Source organism: Anopheles bellator, chromosome 1, assembly GCF_943735745.2.
Source record: "Anopheles bellator chromosome 1, idAnoBellAS_SP24_06.2, whole genome shotgun sequence".
In the NCBI taxonomy this organism is placed as follows: domain Eukaryota; kingdom Metazoa; phylum Arthropoda; class Insecta; order Diptera; family Culicidae; genus Anopheles; species Anopheles bellator.
Window position 1 is genome coordinate 7,661,503 of NC_071285.1, and position 21,234 is coordinate 7,682,736.

At 48.8% G+C, this 21,234-nt stretch overlaps 2 protein-coding genes across 2 annotated transcripts; one reads left to right on the forward strand and one right to left on the reverse strand.

Annotated features, from left to right (window-relative positions):
* Positions 1-10,785: 10,785 nt before the first annotated feature.
* On the forward strand, positions 10,786-15,109 carry LOC131205227 (organic cation transporter protein). The gene is made up of 2 exons (XM_058197241.1): positions 10,786-10,890; positions 13,111-15,109. Exons 1-2 carry the CDS (start codon positions 10,848-10,850, stop codon positions 14,745-14,747), a joined length of 1,680 nt encoding a protein of 559 aa, XP_058053224.1. The 5' UTR covers positions 10,786-10,847; the 3' UTR covers positions 14,748-15,109.
* A 3,329-nt stretch (positions 15,110-18,438) lies between these two features.
* LOC131205292 (uncharacterized) lies at positions 18,439-19,903 on the reverse strand. Its single transcript, XM_058197331.1, has 5 exons — positions 19,622-19,903; positions 18,933-19,553; positions 18,777-18,866; positions 18,555-18,707; positions 18,439-18,492 (listed from the first exon to the last, which is right to left on the reverse strand). Exons 1-5 carry the CDS (start codon positions 19,901-19,903, stop codon positions 18,439-18,441), a joined length of 1,200 nt encoding a protein of 399 aa, XP_058053314.1.
* Positions 19,904-21,234: the final 1,331 nt, after the last annotated feature.

A 21,234-nucleotide genomic window follows, 5' to 3' on the forward strand; every position in this document is an offset into this window, starting at 1 on the left:
TAAAATAAAAAGAAAATTACCTGCCTCGGAAAAGCGAACCCCGAACGGTGCAGATGGTGCCGCGCGGGACCGCGGTGGTGGCCACGGTGGCGGGGCGCAGGCGGTGGCGGTGGCGCACGCGTTACTCTCGTCCTCGCGAGTGGATAATTTATGAACTGATGGGCGCGTTTTTCCCTGCCATGCTTAGCCATTCACAGAGATTAAAGCACTGCCCCGGACCAGGACGGACGCCTTGGCAGCGGTGGTGGCGAAGGAGGTGACAGCAGGCGGCGGAGGGGGCACCAGCTGAAGTCCTGGGCGGCCACCACCAGCATCTGGGGCCGCTTTCATCGCTCTCGCACTCTCTCTCTCTCTCTCGCGCGCGTCACGGTGGGTTTTATTTTTATTGCCGAGGCGTGCGTGCGTGAAGTTGGTCCAGAGCGAGAGAGAAGGCGAGAGAAATTGGAGTGAAATTATTGCATTTTTTGAGTGTGCTTTCTTGTTGGGGACTTTTTGTAGTGAACACATGACCGCAAGGGAGCGGTAACAGCTGAGAGCTTTCTATCTGATCCTTGGTTCTTTGCATTCCGTGCAAACACTCCCAGGACGCTCAATAAAGACCAAATCGATTGGAAATGTATTCTTATTCTTGAAGAACTATTTTTTAATAAAATTGCTATCCATATGATGGACACTTTTAGCTCGAAAAGGGGAACTAAAGCTAAAGAATGGAATAAGGCGAACATAGGCACTGAAAGGAATCCCTTGAATTGCACTTGAATTGCATACTTTAAGGCGTACCAGACAGGGAGCGTGAAAACCTTTTATCGAGCTCTGAGTTCCATAGGATAAGATAAGATAAATCCCACCTCTTGTCCCTGAATAGTTTTGAGAAGGAAGGATTTATCATTAACAATAATAGTAAAAGCAGCGAGAGGTGCCTTGGGAGTATCCTCAGCAGATCCTTGGCATCTAGATCTTCTCCTTTCATACAACGGCCGCCATCTCTTCATCTAGAAGGAAGAGATTACTGTCCGGAGTGTAGAAGCTGCCTTTTGCTTTGTTTGTTGTTCACACCTCTAGTTACCATGGCCATGACTGATAACATGGTGATTATGGTATTAAGAACAGAACATGATCATCTGCTTTGGGCTAACTGACACTAAACATTCTATTCATACAGAATCATCATCATCGAAATCAAAGTTTATGATGTCAAGTACAGTTTTGGATCACCTGCTCTGCTAGTATCTGTTCTCCTAAGTACATTGGCACAATACCTTTCAAAATTTAAAATACAAAAGTTACCCCAAATTACATTATTCTCATAATTCTGTTTCGCAGCCAACGCCTATTAAAATCGAAACCCGTAATTCCATTGCATTTGAATATTTACTCGACAACGAATGCTAAACGCGGAAATTTAAGACTCAAAAGCCACTCTCATCAACAATCATTGGGCCAATCTTTGCAGACCATTTCGAGGCTAGCTTTCGAATTGGCCATCGCCAGTGTGTTGCGCTCAAGCTCAAGCCCAACCTTCCCCAAGCGCTTACGGTTCATTTTCAGGCGCGACTCCACTTCTGGGCACGAGTGAGGCCCAAAATGGTGTGGCCGCCCCAGCACCGGTGACAAAACTGTTTGCTGGCACTTTGGACAGCTCGATGTCTCATAACTCGGCTGGTGGCCTATCGATAGACATCTCGGGTCTCTCGGGCCCGGTCTCTGTTAGAAAAGGGCAATTAGTCCGCCAGCCGTAATGAAACCGAGTTGGGTCCTGGTGACCACCACCGACAGATCAATGCATCCCGATAAGCCCACTTGCGATGCTGGTTTCGAGTTTATCGGTTGCTCAGGGCCTAGGCCCCGCAGGACAATGATGAGCCCCCAGGCGCACTTCTTAAGCCCTCGCGCGTTATCAACCGAACGGAGCGGAGTAAATCTTTCTCCCGGTTCCATTCACCCGCCGCTCGGGTTCGCATTAATAAATGCTTCGATTTCAATTATAATTATGTTCAATAAAATCATTTCGCAAACCGCTCCATTCACAAGACACATGCGCAACACATGATCGTGGCCATGATCGCTCCGGCGGTGGCGCTTGCATGATGCACCCGTGCCGTGGAGCCGTGGAGTCGGGTCGGGTGGAAAATATTGATATTCGAGCGAAACAATAACCGAGGTCCGCTGCACAGCAAACGGCGCTCCGCTTTCGATTGGCTTCGCGACTCGTGGCCGCGGTTTGCGTGTACATCCTTCGGTGCCAACCAATCTTCTAATGCACGGTCCCGGCCAGCGTCGGTCGAGTCGGTGCATATGTTTAGCGGCAACAGCTCTTTGTTCCCGTTCCCTACGTGGCGGCTACGTAGCTCTGCCAACGGTGGTGTTTTTTTGCTCCCTCCCGCTCTGTGGCCATTTCTGTCATTGGAGCCCTGACTCCTGCCTCCTGTGTTGCTAATGATGTTAAATCTTGTACCGTTCGCTCGGGGCCCCCGGATTCCGCGGAGCAATAATACAGAAATGAAATTTGTACAAATCTGGCTATCAAATCGAACAATCTGCTCGCTCGGCCGCAATGCCGCTGTGTTCCGCACGGGGACAAAGAAGCATAAATAGAGCATCGGGAGAGGAAGGCATGGTGCAGCAGGAGTGGGGCCAACATAATGCGAACAACTTGCAAATGCGCTGCGGACGACGAGCGAAACTCATGTTCCATGGATAGTTGCGGGTTGGCAAGTTGTGGAATGTAAACAAAGTTTGGGTCATTTAACTTCATATTCTTCGAGCACGGCGTTACGGCTGCCGGGCTTTCGGGCCAATGCGCTTACGAACCGAGTCACCGACTCTATTAAGGATCATCATTAGTCAGGGGCCGGGTCTAGGATGGAAGCAGATGCGTTTGATCGATCGCCCATTAGGCTGGTGGCTGTTTCACCTGTCCATCAGAGATTCCGGCTAGCGGCCGGACGAAACAGAGAACATTATCAGCCGCAATAATTTTTGGGTAATTTCTTCGCTCCTTCCTGATTGAATCATATTTTTTGAACCCTCAAGAAATAATGGGCAAAGTGCCCAACACTACCGCGTAAGGAACTCAGCCGGCGAAAGGACAATCGCACATACAGATCTGAGCTCACAGGTGACGACCAAAGTACACGGCCGTATGTTGCTTTTAATTGCTACCAACAGCACGACTGGCCAACGAATTATCTTCGGGGCACCGGGGCTCTGGGAGCATAATTGCGGCGAGGTGTTTCCGAACGCGCCGCCATTTGAGTTCCCACTTTTTTGTCGTGTGGCCTTCTCATCCTGCCGTAAACACCTTGCGCTTGATCGATTTAAGACGTCCGTGCTCCGGTGAATCAGTCACTGGGGTGAGCATTACGTAATAATGATCGAAAAATATGTATTCATATTCCACTTCGAAGGGTTTATTCAGGGCTATGTTAAGCTTTAAACAGAACTTTAATAATGCGCATGAAAAGCGATTTCAATTAATGATTTATTTCATCATAAAGTTTGTATTCTTTGTCATTATGTGCGAAACATAATGATCGCACGTGATCTTGGTGGTCAATTGACATCACCAATCCATATTTTACAAACATTGCAAACTAAGCTAAATTTTTTATTTTATTATCTCCCTTCGTTGTTTTCACTTCTAATGACTCGAAACGTATTTACGTTTGAATCCCCTCTTTTTGTAGTAAGTTTTAGTAATTTAAACACCTTCTTCTGGTATTAATCGACTAATTTTTTTTTAATGGCACACATTTTACTAAAAAATTAATACTTGGGTTAACAGATATTCAAAAATTGTTAAGTGCCAGGCGTGTAATTTCGAAACTATAAAAAGGATAATCCTGTAAATTCGAGTATTCGGGTCGTTAATTTTATTATAATTTTACTGTCAGATATGAAAACTCCATTTGCGGGATATGCCAATAAAAGGCATGCATATTATCGTACACATTAGGCCCTTGCGTGCTTCTAACAATGTAGCTGACCACCACGAAAAGGGGCCCCCCGAAAGGGAACTCTTCGCCCGAAATTCGCGATTGCCGCCAGAAAAGCGGAATCAAATTAATCATCTGCCCTTGCTGCTACCACTGAGCCCACAACGCTTCGGGACAAGCGATGTGAGCGTAAAATAATTGAAACGTTAAACCCGATGAAAGAGCCCCCGAAAAAACGGGTCACCGAAGGAGCCGAATAAGATTAGAGACCTCTTGCTCGGCGCACAATGTTGCGCGAGCCGTTTTTGCAAGCTGAAATTATCTTGTAAAATGTAAGACTCACTTTTATCTCTCTCTCCGTCTCTCTGTCTCTCTTTATCCGCAGTGTCGCTCCGTGGGGCTGACAATTCGATGGCGGATTTAAATTTTTATTGCCACCGACGGCGGTGATAGTGCCGGCCGTCGTCTTCGTTCCGCTCCCTTTTTCGCCACACCACGCGAGTCCTGCGAGTTGTTAATGCAAAGAAATTAAATTTAAATGTACAGATTGATATGATCAAATAATAACGAAACGGGCAACGGGCCTCTTCTGCGGGCTTTTCGAGTGGCACGCGGCCCTGCATGGATTAACGGTAGTTGCCGGCTTGTGGTTGCCACCCTTCCGGAGTGCTCTCCACGCAATCGTGCACAGGTCGTGCACCTTGCCCACAGGACATTCGAGAGGCCTCCCCATCGTTTTTTTTCTGTTCTGTGCTCCGTTCCGTGTAAGCCCACCGTAGAAAGGAGAAAGATTGATTTATGGCCGATCAGTGCAAGATCATCACCGCCGCCGTAATCCTTAATCGGGCCCCTAATTTTACACTCCCTGCGCCCACGGGTGCCCACCGCTGCGTTTGAATGTTTTTATTTTCTTCACTGCCGTTCCGTTTCGCAAATAAAACCTTCCCAAAGAACTTTGCTCGCTCCGCTCGAACCAATTTTAAGTCGTAAAGTTTAACGACTACGGGAACAGAAAAAAGCTTCGGCCACATCCTTTCGGCAATCCTTTCCGGGGTGTATGATTTACTTAGACGACAGGTCGTCACTGCTGCAGCGGCCAATTGCCACGTTTCGGGTTTTTTTTTCGCCGAACTCCCGAAGTCCGGCTGCCGCTCGCCGCTCGGAACGAACATAATTAGTCACCTATCCGGTTTGCCGCCCCAAAGGCTGCTGATTGTTGACCCCCGTGTTGCTAATGTGCGTACGTTTTTTTTGTTTTGCACACAGCAAATGCTTTGTTTGATCAGGGCCTTTGATGGAGGCGAAGATTTGTGGGCTCGTTAAATTATGTTGGCGAAAAATGTTGCATCGGGCAATGCTCCGGCCGCGCGCGGAATGCGGATGATTTGAGGCATCGTCATTTGATTTGATGCATCGTTTGGGTGGCTTTTTTGTGCCGGGTGGAATGCCGGTTAGCACATCATAATTTTTATGTCCCATGCGCCGTTGCACATTTTGTGTTTCTTTTCCCTGTTCTCGAATGTTGTTGTGTTTGTTGTGCTTTCGCACTTTGGCGTTTGGTTGACAGTATAGTGAAGAATTTTAATAACAAAAAAACATTACACTCGATGGTTTCGAGCTCACACTTTGACCACCTCACGAAACATCTCAAAGCTGCCCAAAAGTCTTCCCGGGCGCCGTCAATTTGGTTGCTCTTGTGCCTCAAAATTCAACGCTGGACGAAAGCTCGACATCCGGTTCTTACGGCACGATTTGATGGTGAAAAGGTGGTTATAAACCATCGTTAAAAAATGAGAATTTTAATAATATTTTCCTAAAATAGAAAAGTTCTCTATAACCAATCCGAATTTTTAGCCTTCTGAAAGATCTGAAAGAAAATGGATCTTTGAAACAAACTTTCATCCGCTATTGTAAGGATAATGTACCTAGACACCATTAGACAGGCAATGGATTCTTCTTTGATATGAAAAAGATCGAATATTCACGTTTGGCATTACTTGTACATTTTTATCGGGAATTAGGGTAGAAAACTACGAATAAATACAGTTTTTGAACTTTTATATTGCAGCAAAATTATTCCGTAGTCTTGCGCTACTAAACTAGGCATTACAGTTAAAATTTAGGTAATTATTTCCTGTAAATTTTTAAGTTTAAAGTTTTCTACAAACGTTTAAATAATAGTTTATTTAGCAGAAACTCGATATTTGCATCTACGATTACGCATTTAAACATTTTGGTGTCATGCAGATTGCATACCTCAGGCGTTTAATTTAAAATATCGAAAAAAGGATTTTTACACATAAAAGGTTAAATTTAATCAAAACACGTGCACAGAAGACAAAAACGTTGGAAAAACTTCGTAGATTCTTCCTAGAACCAAATATGTCCGCCTTTTCCATACACATTTCCCATAGTACACCGGAATCATCAGAAGTTAGAACGACATTACAGCGCACTCGCTTGCCGAAACCGAAAACTTATAACACTCGCGAGGTCATCTGGAACGGTGTCGATTGCCGAAAGGTCATCCGGACAGATTTGGCCAATACGAATACGCAAACGTCTTATCAAATGGCGTAGCCTTGAAGAAGCCATTCGCTGGCTTTGAGATGTCTATGATCAGTTGCGATCAGTATGAATTTGTGTTTCTCAGTGATCGGACTTACCAGAGCCACCAGCAGAGCAAAACCGTCGTCACAGATAACCGAAACCTGTTGTATTTGAGCTCTTTGACTATTAAGTACACGAACTGGGACCCCACCAAAAAGTTGCGTCAATGAATCTTTATCGCAGACAACAAAGGACGATTCGAGCGGAATGTTTGCTGTTCTTGGTTCTATTCGGTTGTTTGCTGCCCGGCCATCCGCTACCTGAGGCAATATAATCGTGATGGACTCTCGTATAGTATCCTGTCTTGCCCACTTCAGTTGGTTGAAGAAACGAAGCGAGCCTTCAAGACGACCGGAAACGAAACGTGGAATTAGACCAACAGCGCATCTGCGGGTTAGTAGCAGTGAATAGTGTGACGTTCATTCCCGCATCAATCAGAAGTAATTGGATTATGTTTTTTTATTTCGCTAGAGCCGCTGATTTTGTCCGGGTGCCGAGGGATAAAATTCTACTGAGAGTGGTTTTTCGTGGCATGAAAAAATCAGATTGACCGACGCAAGTGATCACGGCTTTAATGCCGTTACCAACATGGATTATGGATTATGAGCTGACCATGGAGTACAACAAAATATGCTACCTGCTACAGGAAGCGGTCTGGACGGTTGGATTGGGACGAGGAATGTAGAGGAACTACCGCTTGCGTATCGCGATAAAGAGTGGATCGGTTATGAGAATGAAGTTTCCCTCGAGGAGAAGGCAAATTTCGTGGACAGTGAAGGGTTTGGGAGGGTTAGTGGTCGACTCAATAGATCAAGATGATTGCAAGGGGGTCTGCGGAAAGAAGTACCCTTTGCTGACGGTTCTCTTTGGAAGGCTTACAAACCGATCTGGGTCGACCGACGACTATCCATTTGCCTTTACCATCTTCCGTACTACTAAGTAAGAGAAATTCGGAATATCACTCTGGTGGTTATCAGAATCAGTAACAGTTCGTTTTTACGGACGGGTTGTTAACCCCGCGCCAACCCCCCTTTTGTCACGCCGGCATTGGAAATCGAAACCATGGTCGGTTGAGCGATAACCGGTACCAGGATTCGAACCCAGGCCAGCTGCGGTGACACAGCGTAGAGCGTTACCGACTGCTCTATCAGCGGGGGTAAGGCAGGAGCGTTTACAAATGGAATACAATAAGAGGTTCAAATCAATTCCGCCCCGATTTTATTTTTCCATGCATATTTATAGTCAGAATGCCGATTCCGCGGCTCACACATACCAACAAACTCTATTCCAGCGATAATGCAGGCTTTGGTTTTAATTGCCCTTATTAGGTCCGAAACTGGAGATGCATCGTCCACGTGTCCGGCATATTGGCAATCAATGCCTTATGGTTCCAACAAACTCTTGTGCAAATAACGTGTTCCGAGAGGAAGACGTTCCTATGAACAGATGTTATGTAATTCATCCGTTCTTCTGGACAGTAGGACGATTTTAGACAACTTCGTTATCATGTTATCAACTTGTAAACCAACTTAAAAAGTGTAGATTTTAATTATATTTTCCTAAAATAGATAATAGATCTGTGACAAAAATTTAACCAACGTTTATCAGCAATTTAAACGCGAATTTAAATTTAGGTAATTTTAAATTATTTCCAGTATGTTTCGCAACCGTCAATTCAAACGTTCAGGCCGCTAATGTGATCTAAAGCTTTCGAGGCGAAGCTTTCGAGATGAAGCTTCCGAAAGTCCTGCGAATTGCATACCCTCAGGCGTTTAAGCTCCCGTGTCAAACTACCATAAAGAAAAATATCACCGACCGTTTTATTTATGGTAAATATTTGATTTATTGTTTAAAATATTTCATTACTTTCTAAGTAAAAGGATTTTTTGCACACTAAAAAATTCAATCACAGGGTATAAGTTTCTGTGAGTTTAAATAATAATGCCGAGTAATGATACATCATCATCAGTTAATGAGTGTGTCGCGTGACGGACGGCCCGCGAAAACATATGGTGGCCTTGAAAGTAAAAATGCGACCCGTTGAACGACAAAACGGCTCATTACTACCCACTCTCGGTTCTCGCCCGCCAGATTAGCTCCCGATTGCCCCTGGCGACGAATTGTAGTTGGGGAGAGTGGCAACTTTTTACGTGTTCGATAAGCAGTCTCCATGCGGTACCCCCGTTATCAATGTCACTATCACAGTCACCCCAACACTTGCATTGGTGTTGTGAAATTTACGCGCAATACGCACGCAACGCTCTCAGGCGACGGCGATTTTGGGTTTTCGGGGTGGGTTTGGCGCCCACCGGAAGAAGAGTACCAAAACACCCACCACAAAAAGACCCCGACGGAGAGAGAGAGCAACAGCCAAAATAGAAGGAGAGAAAACGAGAGAGAGAGAGAGAGAGTGGCCCAAGAAGACGATATTTGAAGACTCCACAATCGCGGCCCCGCCGTTCGAAATTCAGTTAGTTTGCGTCAGCTGTTCAGCCGTTTGGTTCACACCGGATCGCGTCGGTTCGGGCAGGACGCGCGCTGAACGGTTAGTGTCAGACACAGTAGAATCGAAATTCTAAGAGACCCTTTCGGGGGTTTTCGGGTGGTAACGTAATCGGGTTATCCGCCGGACGTGAAGCGAAGTTGTGCGTGCCGGCCGGCGTCTCCTTGGGGGAAAAAATGGTCGGCCTTTCGACTCGCCGTCTCGAGTGTCACCAAAACTGAGAGGCGGCCTTTTTTAAATATCTTATTTCTGCGTTCCGTTCCGTGCGTGCGTGCGTGATTGTGTATGTGTGTGTTTGGGATATTCTCACGGCCGATCGGTGGCCGATCGTGTTTGTTGTGGTGCGTGCCACTTTTGCCCGTTAGCCGAAAATTCAGACGGGGCCATATGGTTTATAGCGTGCACGGTTCTGAGCAGCAGCAGCAGCACGTAAACGTGCCGACCGGGTGACCTACTTCGAATCGTAGTCTGCAGATCGGAGATGCATCTTGTAGATCTCTGAGTCGGAAGCTTCTATCACTGTTTGCATGCATTCAAGGCACGCAAATGGCGCTCCGAAGAGACCCCCACCGATAATTGGCCGTTCCGTTTCGCCGCCAAGACGCGTTGCGTGGCGTCTCCGCAATTAAACCGTGCGATCTTCATTGCTTCGACCGATCGTTAATTCGGACCGCCGGAGGTAATGAGGAAGCGCATCAAGCGCACGTCCGGTGTCGGCCCGCCCGTAATTTATTGCGCACACTTTTGAGGGAAATTCGACGCGAAAATGGATCGCCCCACACTGACGGAGATGTAATTCGGAACAGCTGACGAGTGGTGCAGATAAGGTTTGGGTCGGCCACCCATTTCTCTATTTCGAGAGCTGACGCGCTGAGTGATGGCCGCATTCTGGAGCATTCGTCTCCGGACTTTAACCGGCACACACTGAGACTTGAGTGAGACTTGACTTGAGCCTTTCGCCATTCTCTTTCGCGCCCGAAAATCGTGTTTTACCAGGGTCACCAGACGCGGTCGCGCAGGTCACGTGCACAGACATTCCTTTCGCCGGGCCCGGAACAGGTTAGGGGGGTTGGTCACCCTTTGGAGCGCTTTTGAACGTCAAGCGAAATTGGCTACTCATCCACCGTGGCCGCCCGTGTAGCTCATTTCCCTTTCAAAGTACTGCAGCGAAATGCAAAAGGGTGACCATTCGGACCGTTCGGGGTTTTGTTTATCAAACGCGCCGGGCGTTTAGCGCGGCGTGTCCCGAGCGCGTCCCTGCGTGACATGCTTTATGAGTTTACGCCTCTCGTGCGGTTCAACGCCGGGCGTTAGTTTTTCGCGCCAACCCTCGGTGATCCGCGTTCAGTTGGTCAGTTGGAAACAAGGGACCGCGGCACGGTGGCCCTCGGGATCGCCACTGATTTATGGGTCGGATAAAGAAGACGATCCCCCTCGATCTGCTCGGCTCTGGCACACGTCTCCGGTTAAGACTCAATCTTCATACCCCCGTTAATGGGCGCGGCACGCACCAGCACCTTCATCAGGGGGCGCTAACAGGGCTCGCGTGCCAACAGGCTGAGGCCCCAATCGTTTAGCGCAAAAAAATTCCCAGTCCCAGAAGCGTGCCGATTGTTTTTTTACGCGCTCTGCTGCTCCCCGTGTGGTGGTGGTGAGACCCCGCGGCTGATAGTGCTGTCTTGGTGTGTTTCGTTCGCAGAAAGCACCACCGGCGGGGCGCAGTCTGCAGCGTGGCCGACAACAGTTCGCAGCCGGACATCGAGCGTGGCGGAACGCCACGATTAATCGCGGACGCGGCAATGGCGATCGATCAGAAGTTGGAGGAGTTGATGGGGCTGCTCGGTAAGTAACTGCTGCCCGGGGAGTGGCAAAATCGAGTGAGTGAAGTGGAATCGGACTTTCGCTGGGTTGATGTGACAGCGAAATCGCGTGCTTTGAATGGCTGCCCACGTGGGGAGGCTCGTCAGTCGTCGTCAGCCTTCGATTCGGTGGCATCAGACCGTGAACCGCTCGGCCGGCGGATGTAACCCATCAAGAGGTGTGATTTCAATGGGAACGTCACACAAGAACGAACCCGTGATCGAACTCCGGGAGTGCCCGGAGAATCCCAGCCAGCGTGGCCTTGTGCGAACATCACGTCCACCCTTAACCTATCCTATCCGGCCGATGGCGGGGGTTTCCAGCCGGTGGTTAATCCCCTGCCGGCCACAGCCACCAGAAGGTGGAATTAGCAGGGCGATCAGAACTACCGGGCTGTTCAATCAGTTTCATCGTCAAGCATCGTGCAGTGATTTAATTATTGTTTTTGGAATGTTCAAAAGCAAATTAAATGTATGAACGAATGGTGAAAGTCTATTAGGACTTTTCGCTTTCAATACGTATATCGCCTCGAAGACGATCCACGTCAAGAGCGTCCTGAAACAACAAAAACACTTGAAATTGTAGGAAAAATGAAGGATTTCGGATTGGACTGTTCGTCGAGTGACTGAAGGAAACAGTTCGGAGTTATGTTTGGAAAGATAAAGCGGATTTTGTGCTTCGACTCATCACTATGGACGAGACTTCGGTCTATCACGAAATGATCCTGAACCAAAACAAGAGGCTAAAGATTGGTGTAAACCTGGTTCTTCAGCTCCGAAACGAGTTCGTATCCAGCGATCGGCCAAGAAGCCATTGGCAACAGTCTTTTTGCGACTTCCATCTGTTTCCAGACCTAAAATAATTCTTGCGTGGAAAGCGTTTCAAATGGCGAGGTCTTAACAGCTGCAGAAGCTTATTTTGCAGCCCTTTCACTTCACGCGTGGAATTCATCAATCGAGACTGACGAGAAAGACACTGCTTCCGACACACACGCCGTCCTTGGCGCATCGATAGTGGTCAAAAGTCCAGTCAATAAGCGATAAGCCTATCTGTTCGACAACTTCATCCCGCGCGCCGACAGTGAGCGAGATTGTGTAATAAGTGAGGCGAACCCACCGAGCCGAGCCGAGCCGAGGGAGAGATGGCCAGATACCAGATGCCCAATTACACCGATAAACATGGGTAATAACTCAGCCACCCAACGACAGCCCGTCGTGTGTAGAAAATGGACAAGGCCACCGACGGCGAGTGTCGCCGATGCTAATGAGCTGTTGATTTAACATTTGCATAAAACTGTCCCGCGAAACGTCCAAGCGGAGATCGATCGATCGCGTTACAATTATCGCCGTGAACAAGTCGCCAAACCCCCCGTCTGTGTGTGGTTAAGGAACTGGCTTTCCCAACCCACCTAGGCCTCGGAATCGGAAGCTGCGAACGGGTTCCATCGCACCGCGATCACGAGCCGCGAGATCAAATGGCGTGCGCGTTTCAATTAGCGTAAGTTTGGCGCCACCTCGTCCGGACCACTGTTGCCAAGTGTCATCTCGCGCAAAGCGATCACCGATCAAGCATCGTCAAGCATCTTCTTCAATTGAGACTAATCGAGTGTCGCGAGAGCGACCGAGATTGAACATTTTCGGCGAATTCCGGTGAACGAGCCCTCCCGTTATCAGGCCGTGACGTAGTGAGCGTTTGGCGGGACACGCGTCAGCCGAGTGGACCATCCTTCGGAACAGACCCGGAACACCCGGATCCGGGCACTTGATAGGCAAATTAACATGCTCTGGCTCTGGGTGACGTTTTTCGGTCAACAACGCCCCGAACGATTGTGGGCCGTTTAGCGCCATTCGCGAACTTGTTTGCGTCCACGTTATGGTTCCACTTCAAAGAAGCAATTAGACCCCAGCGAAGCCAGCGATGGACGTCATCCGATCGCTTCGATTGCCCTCGATGCCCTCGAAGATGATCTGCCTTCTCGATGGTCAGCGGTTTCTCCGTGGCGCGATTCGTCGATTCGGAAAATGGCCAATTATTCAATCAATTAACGGCGGCCCTCTTGTGGCCACTTGTAGAAACTCGAGCTCAGCCTTGTGGCCGAGCCGGCTCCATTCACAAAACAATACCCTCAGTCGCTTATCAGATTCCGGATTCCGTCTCCCCGTTCAAGATTAGAGCTGATCACTGTCTCTCTCTCTCTCCTAGGTGACTTTGGACGGTACCAAGCGTTCCAGTTCGTGCTTCATCTGCTGGCCGCGGTGACGGCCGGGCTTCACATGCTTTCCCTCGTCACTGTGGCCGCCGTTCCCGAGCACAGATGCTTTATCGAAGATCTGGACGCTGCCAACAGCACGGCGCTCATCCCCACGCTGACCCAACTGATGGCTTACATTCCGCTCAACGGTGACGGGGAGCTGGATTCGTGCGTCATGTACGATGTGCCGGGGTCTGGCAACGGTTCCACGGTGTCCTGTGGTTCGTACGTCTACAACAACACGTATTACGCCTCGTCCCGGACGATCGAGTGGAACTTGGTCTGCGACAAGCGCTGGATGGGAGCGCTCGGCCAAACGATCTACATGCTGGGCGTTTTCACGGGTGCGGTCTGGTTGGGCGGGTTGGCCGATAAGATCGGACGCAAGAAGGTGTTCTGCTGGTCGGCACTGATGCAACTCATCCTCGGTGTGGCCGTAGCCTTCACGCCCGAGTTCTACTCGTTTCTGGTGCTTCGCTACCTGTACGGGATCTTCGGCAGTGCCGGCAGCTACATCACCGGCTTCGTCCTGACGATGGAGCTGGTCGGTCCGAGCAAGCGGACACCGTGCGGAATCTCGTTCCAGGGTGCGTTCGCCGGGGGCATTATGCTGGTAGCGGCCTGGGGAGCCCTCATCCCCGACCGGATGCTACTGCAGGTGGTGTACGGATTGCACGGGTTGCTGCTGGTGGCCCACTGGTGGATTATGGACGAGTCGCCGCGGTGGCTGTGGATGCAGGGCCGCAAACGGGAGGCGGTCAACATTGTGGCCCGCGGTGTGCGGATGAATCGGCGGGGTATGCACGTGGACAAGGAGTACTACCTGGCGGAGGACAAATCGTCGCCGACGTACGCCACCGTCGAGGAGCCTTCCAGTTCGGCGGGGCTCGGGGATCTGTTCAAGACGCCGAACCTGCGCAAGATGACCCTGAACGTTTGTCTGTGTTGGTTCGCCAATTCCATCACGTACTACGGGCTGTCGCTGAGTGCCGGCAAGCTGAGTGGCAACCCGTTCCTGATCCTGTTCCTGATGGGCCTGGTGGAGTTCCCGAGTTACATCTCCATCAGCTACCTCCTCGACAGGCTCGGTCGGCGTTCCATCACCAGCTCGCTGATGATCGTCGGAGGAATCTGCTGTATCGTGGCCGCGTACCTGACGCGCGGTAGTACCGAGTCCACTTCGGTCGTCATGTTTGGCAAACTGTTTATTGCCGGATCGTTTGCCGTGATCTACAATTACTCGGCCGAACTCTTCCCCACCGTGGTGCGTAACTCGGCTATGGGGCTGGGCTCGATGTGCGCCCGTTTGGCCGGTGCCATGACGCCGATGATTACGCTGCTCGATTCGTTCGACCCGAAGATCCCGGCCGTCATATTCGGTGTGATTTCGCTCGTGTCCGGCACCTGGGTCCTGTTCCTGCCCGAAACGATGGGCAAACCGATGCCGCAGAGCCTGCAGGACGGGGAAAACTTTGGCCGCGGTGATACGGCGTTCGCCGGGTGCCTCGGGCGGAACAAGACGCACACGGAAGACTTCCCGCCACCGCAGCAGATGGTGCCGCTCCGGAAGCCCGAGTCCGGTCGGTAGGGTTCGGTGGCAGCAACCGGCAACGAGTGTTCGCTTTTAGGGGTTAGTAAGCAGCCGAAGCTGGTAGCCACTGAGTGGTCGTGATTGGCACCTTAAATATACGCACAACGTGATCGTCACATTTCGTACAACCGAATCGTGTTGTGTTGTGGTCCGTAAACTGCCACTGAACAATCGAAACAATCGAAAGAAACGCCTGCACCATACAGAAATCGATCGATAACCGTCGTTGGCGCGTTCAAAATCGTTGGTTTTATAGCAACAGTCAACAGGGCGCTGCCAACCAACAGATGGCGCTGGTGTACTACCCGAAATTATGGCATCGTTTTGTTTATGGTAAATACTAGCAGACCCGGCGAACTTTGTTCCGGAGGCAATAAGTAAACAGATTTTGGAATATATCTAGTTCAAATTTTTATTATGATTACAATAAAAAAATCTAGAATTTTAACGATTCTTTAAAAGGCTTTTATAACTTTGTTTTCACTTAAGCACCTTGTGATACACTAAATTTTTTTTATTCTCCTGATTCTCCTTTGATTCTTGATTTGATTTGATTCTACATTTGAGATTCTCAGATTCTGAGAATTTGCTATTTGCTTGGGCGGAGGGAACGCTGCACTAGCGAGAAAGAGAAGCCAACAATTGTTTGGTGTTGCGCGCTCTGTCTGTCGCATTTCAGTATGAAAAAAACATCATCTCTTTTCACACTAAAAATCAATTACAGTGTTTAAGTTGAAATAATGATTTCGAATCTAATTCGAGGATGAAAAATTACTTCATTCAATCAAAAATCAACCAAAAACAATGTTAAATAAAAATAAAATTGTTGCCCTTGAAAAATTATTGCCTAAAATTGTCCTTAGCTATTGTTTTGATTAATACAGCAGATTCTGAAAAATTCCTGAATGTCCACATGTTCTCAATAGTTGGCTGATTGGCAGCTTGTTAGAAAAACCAGTATATCCTGAAATTTCGATACAAAACCATCGGAAAAAGAAAGCTACGGTCTCGACACAACGTTGGCAGAACCAATGATAGCGCTTTGATTTTTGTCCACATTCGTTGTCGATTGTGACGTAACGTAATTAAATGTTCACCTTTCACCACCTTAAAGAGCTCCGATGCTGCGATCGGTGCTGATTGGCTTTGAATATGGTTCTCCTGTTTTTCTTTACTCGGCTTTCGTCAAGGGGACGAGCACGGTATTTACCATTTATCCTAATACGCTTAGAATGGAAAACATGTTTGTCTGAATGGGCATTCGCTGGTTGGAAACGGGACGAAATAGGGCATCGGATGTTGAAACCAAGAAAGGTCACCGAAATTCACGAAAACGATAAGATAATGTGGCCTATCTGTACCATGTTCGCTGGTGCTGGTATCGTTCTTCGGTATTCGGGAAATTTATTTCTTCGATCGGGGTCTCTTTGGTCGATCGGGGCAGGGGATCGGCGATATGGGTCATTTTGAAGAACAAAGTATGTTGAGAACGCAATAAAAAGCTTCGATGATCGATAATTCGATGATAGGTAATCAAACAGGAACCGAGATCCGAAAGCATTCAGGAGAACTTTATTATTTCAAAAGCCAAAGCCAAAGCCAAAAGCCTAAAGATAGCCAAAAGGATCGATTTAGGTTGAAGAGTTAGTAAATCCAGTGTAATTCCCAAAACCATTTGTGCTGCACATTGCAGAGTGCTCTTCTGTTACCGTCAACCGTTGAGTTATGATTTAGTGTTTTGTAGCATCATAATCATGGTGTAGATCATTTTATGAATCTGCACGTACGAGTTGATGTTGAGCGGCGTAGTGAACACTTCCATCAGCTTCGGGCTTTGGGACGTCAAAAGCAGCAAATTCATGTACTTCATGTCGGCGGACGACAGTTTGTCCCATTTGATGGCCCCAACGTGCTCGATCAACGTGTCGGTCTGTAAGTGACGCGGTAGAGAGAAAGATTCAAGACCAAAAGCACTCACAACGATCTTCGCGCTACCTTGATCTCGAAGCTGGTGCTCAGAAAGCACAGATAGAACAACTGCACCGACCCCATCACGGTACAGATGGCCCCCAGGTACCAGTCGAGCTGAAAAGCAGTAGCAACGTCAGTCATTAGAGAGATTCAACACTGGGGCCGAGGGACTCACCAACACTATTCCCATCACGGAGATGATCATCGTGAGCACCCCAAAGCCGACCGACCCGATGTGATAGGGATACAGGAAATCCATCAACTGAGTGAGGTAATCGCGGTGGTACTGGTGCTGTTGAATGATCTTCACAATCTTCTTCCGTATGGCCGCCGGCGCTTCGCCACTCTCGAGCTGATCGTTCAGTTCGTCGATCAGCGTCATCAGCCCATCCAGTTGCCCCGAGGCCGTGAGCAGATTGTAGACGATCGTACAATCCGAACCGGCCGAGATCCGCCAGTAGTAGTAGGCCGCGATCGACTGCGAGCAGTAGTTCAGTACGTACCCGACCCACGACTCCGGATCCAGGTACGGCAGGATGAAGCCGAACGGGAGGATCCTTTCCGGCAGAAAGAACGATGCCAACCCCGGTAGGACCAGTGAGGCAACGACGAACGCTAGGTAAATGTAGAACGTGCCCTTGACGACGATGTAGCTGAGCGTGAGGTTCTCGCAGATCACACGCCGCACCCGGTCGCTCTCGTGCAGCATCGTCTTGTAGTAGCGCAGGTTGACTTCGTTCAGAGCGAGCACTCGGCCCCGCGTGAAAACGAAGAAGATGATCTTCACCAAAGCCTGCCGGGAGAATGTAGGGAGCGTAGTGAAGCAGGAGCAGGGCCCGCGCCACCGGCTACTCACCTGGATGCCGAACCCGAACGTTGAGACACAGAAGATGAGCTTCCTGATCTCGTGCCGATACAGGATGCCCGTGTAGAAGACGCTGATGAGGTACACGGTCAAAATCATGTTGCCGAACACGAACACCAGATGGCACAGGTTCCAGTCCCGTTTGAACATCGACACTCCCATGCCGCGGTTGAACGAATCGATCAGGTCCGTAATCACAATGCTGCCCGTGTACGTGTCCTTCGGGATGAACCGGAAGAACCGGTATTTGTGCAGCTTGCGGATATAATCCATGGCCGGGAAGTGAATGCGAGAAGACTCGGTGGATGCATTTTTATACCAAAGCTCGCTCCCAAAGTACTCGATTGGCAAACATCTGGCCCAGTTCCGGATCAACAGAGTGCCGCTCACTAGAAGCGTTTGATTCGAGTAAATTTTTCATCAACCTGTTGCAGCGAAATCGACCATTGAGTCTCACCCACTTGACTGTAATTGTTTTCTACCATAATTTATTCACATTATCCCTGTGCTGTTAAGTGGCCTGAGGTGGCCAATGTTGAACGCCTTCCACTGCTGTGAAGGGGTGGCCGGTGGCCGGCATTACTGTTCGTTTTGAGTGGAAATTTATTGACCCTAGCCCGTCCCATCTCAAATGTTTGTCCCAAGAAGTGATCATACATTCATCGATTTGGGTACGGCGGATGTTGTCATCAAATTTTACGATAACGGAGCACATTTTCGCACCGTCGAAAACATCATCCTGTAAAGGTGCCCTTTTGTTCATTTTACGTCCGAGTGCTGGCTAATGGTATGGCTGATAAACAGGTTTATGGATCTCCATTTGTCGGATTTTCTAGAGTGGGACTTCGGGGACTAGTCCTTGGTGTTCCGTAGCATCATGACCATAGAATAAATCATCTTGTGGATCTGAGCACCAGAGAAAGGGCGAAACGTTTCGTCATGCAAATCTACAAATGGTCATGTCTTACCTGAACGAAAGCGTTCATATTTAGTGGTGCTGTGGCCACCAGTAGCACTTTCGGTTTTTGCGACATGGCCAGCACCAGTTTCATGTACTTCATTTCCACCACCGACAGCTTGTCCCAGCAGACGGCACCAGCCTTTTCCGTGAGTTCGTCGAGCTGTGTGTTAGGGAATGCATCATGAGTAAGTCAGGACTTCAGGTAGGCCCCAATAAGGGTCGTCCAGACCTTGATGTCCAGACTGGTGCCCAAAAAGCAGACGTAGAACAGCTGGGACGAACCGAGAAACACCATCGCTATGCCCGGGTACCAGTCCAGCTGTGAATGGATCGATCTCAGCAGTATATCCGTTTCGATGGTCCCGAGTCCCAGAGATTCACTTACCAGCACTAAGCCAAGCACGGAGATGACCATCGCCAGCACCGAGCACCCGACGGCCACTAGGTGATAGAGGTTGAGGAACTGAACCACCCGGTCCAGGTATTCCCGGTGCTGCTGGTGCAGTTGAATGATTTCGATTATTTTACCCTTGATCATGGCCTGTGGTTTCCCGTTGGCCAGATCCTCGTTCAGCTCGTCGATCAACGTCATCAACACGTCGAGCTGCCCGCAAGCCGTGAGCAGATTGTAGATCGTCTGGATATCGGTTGACACCGTGATATACCAGTAGTACGCCGAGATGAGCAACTGAAACACGTAGTTCCAGAGGTACCCAGGCAGCGTGTCCGGATCGATGAACGGAAAGAAGTACCCGAACGGCAGCAGGGGTTCGGTGATACGCAAACTCGAAGAAACGGCCGGAATGATCAGGACAGTGAGTTCCAGCACCATGTAGGCGATTGCTGCCAGCCGCGAGACGATGTAGATAAGGCCAATGTTCTCACACAGGACACCCTTAACACGGTCCGACTGTTTCATCATGGTACGGTAGAACTTGTGGTTCGTTTCATTGATGTCGATCACTTCCTTGCGCGTTATGATGAAGCTGTAGATCTTCATGATAGCCTGCGGAAGGGGTCGAGGCGTAGTAAGTAATTTCCCCGTGAACTTTGCCACCGACCACCGCACACTACCTGCGAGGCGAATCCTAACGTCGTCAAACAGTGGATAACCTTCGTGATGTCATCGCGAAATCTGTAGGTGGTAATAAAGACACTGAACCCGTAGATGATAAAGTTGCAGATGGGAAAAACGAATAAAAAGTTGAACAGGTTGTGGGAGCGCTTGAACAACGAAATCCCAATATGGCCGCAGAACCGTTCGAGCATCGCCGCGCTGAATTCCCAACCGTCCAGTGGGTTGGCTGGGGTGTAGCGAAAGATTCGGTACTTCCTTAACTTCCGCAGGAACTCCATCGCAAGCTAGCGTTTGAAAAAGGGGTAAAACTGGATGCGATTGCGATGCGGTGCCCCCTTTTATAGCCAGCCAGGCGGACACCACTGGACAGGTCGGATAGATATCTTAATTGTTGGAGAAATTGCACAGATGCAACCGTTCTCAGCTGCGTTGAGGTGTGATCTAGATTAATTTTTCAACGTTTCGCCGTGAAATTGATCGCCCAATGGCCGACTTTTCAATTGGCCACGGCGCGAAATGCTCAACGAGCGTACGCTGGGAACAACTCAATTATCGCTGGAGTAGAATCCTTTGGACAGTTGCATTGACGGCCACATGTCTTGCTAAATATTTTAGTTTGGACGAAGCTTTTCGAAGACCTTGAAGAAGCCCGTGAGAACCGAGTGGCAAAACAAACTTACATCGCTGATCGAAATATCAACATTGTATAATGTTGTCAAAAAGGAAACCATTTTCGTGAGGCGAATCAAGCTGATTTTATGGCAGCCACTAACACAGCCACTTGTGGGGCATGGCCGTGGCGCTGTCGTAAAGTGTTCACGACAGTCACGGCAGTAAATCCGACATTTTCGGCACTGACAGAATCCGAGGCCAATGCCAAGATTAGTGCAAGTGGTGGTCGCCGTAGCGGTAATCTGTGCGCAGCCATCGTCATCATGCCAGGCCAACTGTGATGTTTAAGTGTCCTGAGGGCTTTGAATGATTCGTTCAAGTGCTGCCTTCATTTACTGGGGCCTTCAGCATCGGACCGGATGAACTGAGCACATTTTTTTCCAGAATCCACCAAATGAGAAGAGTCACGACCACAGCAGTAATTAGTCGGTGCAATTTGCAGAAACATACAAATCGATGTTGACTTTTGGAAGCCTAGTCATTAGAGAACCATAATTAAAGTACGACAAATGCATTCCTCGTTCCGTATTTGTGGTTTACTTAAGAGTCGAATAATTCATAGGCTGCAGGACGCAGTATTTTTGGTCAAAGCTGGATTTATTCATCACACAGTCTCTTTCAAGAGCCACACAATCATTCCAGCGTCGCTCAGTTTCAGCCTTAAGCTCTTCATTCGACCGAAATTTTCGTCCGGTGAGCATTGTTTGAGGTCTGTGAATAGCCAGTAGTCGCTCGAAGCCAAATCGGGAGCAATTCGAAGTTCAATTAATGTAGTTTTCACGCTGCTCAGAATCATCATCCAGTTCTTGTTTTTGGTCAACAGTGAGCGGCAGCTACTTTGAACAGAGCGTTCTCATAGACAATTGCTCAGGCACTCTGAAGCCAACACGTTCTTTTGATGTCTTTAGAATGTCGCAACTAACTGACACAACTTCTC